At 31.0% G+C, this 5,000-nt stretch overlaps 1 protein-coding gene across 1 annotated transcript in view; it reads left to right on the top strand.

Moving 5' to 3' along the window:
* The window catches only part of LOC125046163, a 26,597-nt gene that overhangs the window by 4,396 nt on the left and 17,201 nt on the right, over positions 1-5,000 (top strand). The window contains exons 2-6 of the mRNA XM_047643847.1: positions 1,946-2,097; positions 2,473-2,577; positions 3,795-3,894; positions 4,091-4,179; positions 4,703-4,748. Of these exons, the coding sequence (XP_047499803.1) occupies positions 1,946-2,097; positions 2,473-2,577; positions 3,795-3,894; positions 4,091-4,179; positions 4,703-4,748 (492 nt within the window). The remainder of the gene's footprint in view (positions 1-1,945; positions 2,098-2,472; positions 2,578-3,794; positions 3,895-4,090; positions 4,180-4,702; positions 4,749-5,000) is intronic.

Below are 5,000 nucleotides of genomic sequence, written 5' to 3'. Positions count from 1 at the left end.
ATGCTTGTTATCAGTATTCCATACCTTCAAAGTATATCACTCCCTAAAATCTTTACTGTTGTATTTTGGTAAATACTATATACTGAAAAGTGTTGGAAAAAGTAATTGAGAATTTAGACCATTATTTTAGATATATGATCTTGGATAAGGTATTGAAGAATTGATGCTAGGTAGAATAAACTTTTAGGACGATAAATCTTTCTTGAATTTATTTTAGATGAAAAGAAATTGTCAAGTTTTTTTTTCTGGATTTAATTATTTAAAGAGGTTGACAAATATTGGCTTGTTTTATTTCTCACAACAAGGACTGTCTTTGTACATTTCTAATGGTTAAGTTATTTGCCTGTAGATGAAGAAATTTGGGTGGTTAGTTAAAAGAACCTTTTTTTCATATAAATAAGATTTTATTTTTTCAAATTTTATTGAGATTAAGATTTTAAGGACAAACTCAGGGGCATGAGTTAAAATATATTGAATGTCTATTTTAAGACCACAGATCTACACTTAGTTGTGAACAATGATATGGAAATATCAAATTAGGATAAATCCAAATGCACCTTTTGCAGCCATGTTTCTTGTGCACCTGCCAGAAGTAAAAAAAAAAAAAAAAAAAAAAACTTGAACATCCATTTTGACTGTACATGCATGCATCACGTGTCTTGCATGTGAAGAATTCATGCTGAACAAATTGAAATACTACGGTGAAATAGGATAAACAAACAGGAATTTGTCAACAGCCTTTTTGCTGTATTTATGTTATGTTCTTTCCATAACTGCTTGCCTTGTAGTCAAACCTGCTAAATTATTTTCACATAAAATTCTTATTGGTTTATTTTTGTCTTTGATATGATATTTAGATGATTTATGTTGAAATATATGACAGAAATATAACATCTTGTGAACTTGTCAGGCACCTGTATCATTGCTAAGACTGTTGACTGCAAGACATGAAGAAAAAAAAATTACAGAGAGATATATATATATAAAACTTTTCAACTGTGATAAAGCAGCAGTACCGCTTAACTCAATTGAAATGAGCTATTTGGACATTTTTTTAGTTAAGTGAAGATTCCAAATGCTAATTTTTATGTAATGAACATACTGACCCTTGTTATGAATAAATCTACACTTCTTGGGGATGTGGAATTTAACATATAACTGATGTCCTAAAAGGATGCATGGAAAGGATTTAATTTGCTTAACAGGAAGAAAGATGGATAGCCATATAAATTCCTGTAGCTACATGACTTTCCATTTTAGTTTCATGACATTTTACATTATATATGTTTAGTTAATGGGTTCTTGATTCCCATATACCGACTGACCATATATCATTTAGGGACATAGGGACTACAATCGATTCATTTTGGTATATTAATAGGATCTCTCTTCCTAAGAAATAAAAGATGTGTAGTGAGAAAAACCGTTTGTTCTTTGTTTTTGGTTTACACTCTCTATTAGTAAGAAAATGTGGCAAAAAATATTCTTGTTTTTCTCTAGTATTGTGGGTGCAAGAATAAGGGAAAAAGTTGGAATTTTCTTGTAACAGTAAAACTGTAAATGTGTCTGATTTATATTGTTTTCTTTGCATTTTCAATTGGATAATTGGATAATTAAAGTGATCCTTATCATGACCTAATTAATAATTTTGTTCTTAAATTTTCAATACATTTCTCAGAATGATACAGTACACATACCATAGCATATTAGCCTAGTTGTGATAATGTCTTGAAGGATCTTTTGGTAATGTTAAGTTTAAAAGTTGGTATTACTTATATAGTTTACCATATCATACCATATATTTTTGTCAGTATGAATTCAGACAAGAAATATGTTATTCTAATAATTTCCTTGATAAATTTGCTATGAGAATGATGATACCCTAATTCAAATGATGTTCCACACATTGCTAAAATCCCCTTTATTTTTGTTTAATTCTATACAGGAAGTACAAATATGGGTCAGAACACCCCTGGCCTTCTGCTGGAGTGTGAAACCGAGGAGCTGTCCCAGGCACAGATCAGCAAGAAGAAGAAAGCTCAGGATGATATTCACCGACTCCATATCTTACTAAATAACACACTGAATAATGTACAGGTATCCTATTGCATCATCTGTTTTGTGAGTTTTTGGCGTTGTTCGATAAGTTGGTACAATCAGTATAGAATGTTTAATTGAGGGATATTTGCAAATCATGTTTTGTGAGATATGGTAAATAGGTATGTTAGATATTGGTTTAATGTTAAAAGCCATGCTTTCCTCAGTGATATTTACATTTTTTTTTTCTCTTTCTCTGTCCATACTTTCATCTCTTTTTCTTTCAGAAAATATAAACAGCTGAAATAGAAATTTTAAATAATAGAGGCATATGTTTTCAACATTTTATAAGAGTTCATTAGGCATAGCTTCAAGTTCTGTAGGGTTGACTTAAATTCAGTGACTGTTGTATAAAGACTGTTTTCTTCCCCCCAGTCTGATAATAATGGGACTCAAGGCATGGTGAATGGAGGCAGTGGGGTGCCAGCTGGACAGGTGGTGACCACAGCCAGTCAACCAATCACTAGTGGCACAAATGTGGTAAGTTTTCCTCCTTCTGTTCTTTCATTCTTTCTGTGCCTATATGTTTATTGTTGTTATTGTTATTATTATCACGATCACCATCATTATCATTATCAGTAATGTTATTCTATCATTATTATTATTATTATTATTATTATTATTATTGTTATTGTTATTAGTGTTATTATTATTATTATTTTTATCATTATCAGTATTATTATTGTTAGACTATTATTATTATTATTACCATCATCATCATCATCTTTATCATCATCATTGTATTTTTTTCCCACATACTTTCAAAGATTAGTTAAAATAAAATGAGTTTTAATTTTTTTTTTTTTTTTCCACTTTGTTTTCTGGCTATTTTTACAAGTGTTACAATATGACAACCAAAATTAAAAGTATTTAGAAAAAAAAAATATATATATATTTTGGGTTCATTTTCTCAAAATTTTGGTTTATGAAACTTTATCATATCTTTTTCTTTCAAGTGCAGTTTGTTGCACAAAGATATGACTATTAGTTTCTGAGTTCCAGAAACAAACAAATATAAAAAGAGAGGCAAATCCTGGCTTAGGTCATCATGATTATTATACAAAGGCAGTTACTGCTTGTCTCAGACAGCTATTATTAGTGTTATCTTGCATTTACATGGATTTATATGAATGTAAATGCGTGTAAGTGTATTTATGTGTGTTTGTGCGTTTACACTTATATATATATATGTGAGTGTGTATACGCACACTTGTATAGATATCTGTATGAATGTGTGATTTACTGGTGCAGAATCCCTAAATCTTACAGAAAGATGGAGGGAGTAAGCACTTAGGGGCTGATGTGGTTTTTACAATTACCAAGAGATCTTAAGATGTTCAATTTTGTTCTCTCGGTGCACCCCTTGGTACATCCAGATATGTCAAATTAGATGCCAATGCTCCTCTTTGGCATGCAGTTGATGAATATCTTTTGCTTCCCAAGTCAGAAATTTGCATACTTGTAGGATTTTGTGAAGAAGAACATCAGATAATGATAATGATTACCATTGTTTCTGTTCATGTTTTATTATTATTATTGTTGTTGTTATTATTATGCTTAGAATTGTTATTTTGTTTATCATTATTTTTACTATTATGATAATTATGATTGTCATTATCATCATTGTTATAATTCACCTTTGTATTTGATATATCAATCTACCTTTTTTTTTTTTTCATTTTTCCTTTTTTTTTCAGGTTGGTCTGCAAATGCCTCATTTCTTGCTCCTCCAAAATGGCCAGATGATAGCAACAACTGCCCTTGCCTCAAATGGTCAAATTTGCCCCACAACCTCAGGTAAGTGTCTGAAAATAAATACAAAAAATATATATTTTGCACTTTGATTGATAATTTTCAAGAATAAGGCTTTTTGCAGTACAATACTCAAATCTTCATTCATGATGGCAGATTGATGTAGCACTCAAACAGTTCAGAATTAGTTCTGTTTCTCAACAATTATGTGTTATCTAATTATTATTTTTTTGTCTGTCAGCTACCAGTACCACAGTAGTGCAGTCGAGTCAACAGGTGTCAGCTGTCCTTTCTTTACCTCAGCCGGTGTCCGTTTCCAATAAGCCAAAGGTATGTGGATGCTTTTTTGTTTGTTTGTTTGTTTGTTTGGCAGGTAGATTGTAATTGTGTATTCTGCCCAGGCATCCTTGGTTCATAAAGTCTCGTGTTTGTATTGTGTGAGCAAATGTAGGTCATATATTTTGGGGTTCAGAAATGTTAATAGAATAAAAGACTTCATTTTCTTTCATTAATATTGATATGTTAGACCGAGGAGGAAAATTGTCAGTTCCTGTGGCAATGGGGTCATTCTGCAATTTGTGAGGGAGTCCTTCACAATTTTGAACAATCCTTGAAGCCTTGAGTGGAGAATTCTAGTAGATTGCTATTTGTGTCTTGTGAAATAATATTCTAACCCTCTTTTTTTTTTCTTTCTTTCTTGTTTTAGTTCTTTGTCAGAAATGATTGAAGAAAATATTATGGTCTTTTTCTAAACAGGAACTTAAAATCCTCAAATAACTATTTCATTAACTCAGTTACAGCTTAGTACTTACATATTCCAATACAGATAATTGTTTTTTTTTTTTTCTTCTAGAATACTGCAACCCCGCCTGTAGTGAGTCGACCTACAAGAACAACAAGTAAGTATTGCAACTTGTTAACCCAAATACTTTTGTTCTGAGTATGTTTATGTATGTATTCTCACGTGTGCACTCTCATTTTCACTGTCATATATTCTCACTCACACATTTTTGCCTACTTACATATAAATAGTATATTACACACTCCGATTCTTCAGTTTTTTTCCTGTGTCCATAGATATGCCAATCTTTTCCATGTACAGAATCCTCATCTTTGTTTCAGCAATTATAAATTTTCTTTTAAAAAATCAG

The sequence above is a fragment of the Penaeus chinensis genome, chromosome 38, assembly GCF_019202785.1.
Source record: "Penaeus chinensis breed Huanghai No. 1 chromosome 38, ASM1920278v2, whole genome shotgun sequence".
In the NCBI taxonomy this organism is placed as follows: domain Eukaryota; kingdom Metazoa; phylum Arthropoda; class Malacostraca; order Decapoda; family Penaeidae; genus Penaeus; species Penaeus chinensis.
This window is presented reverse-complemented; position numbering and strand designations above follow the sequence as displayed.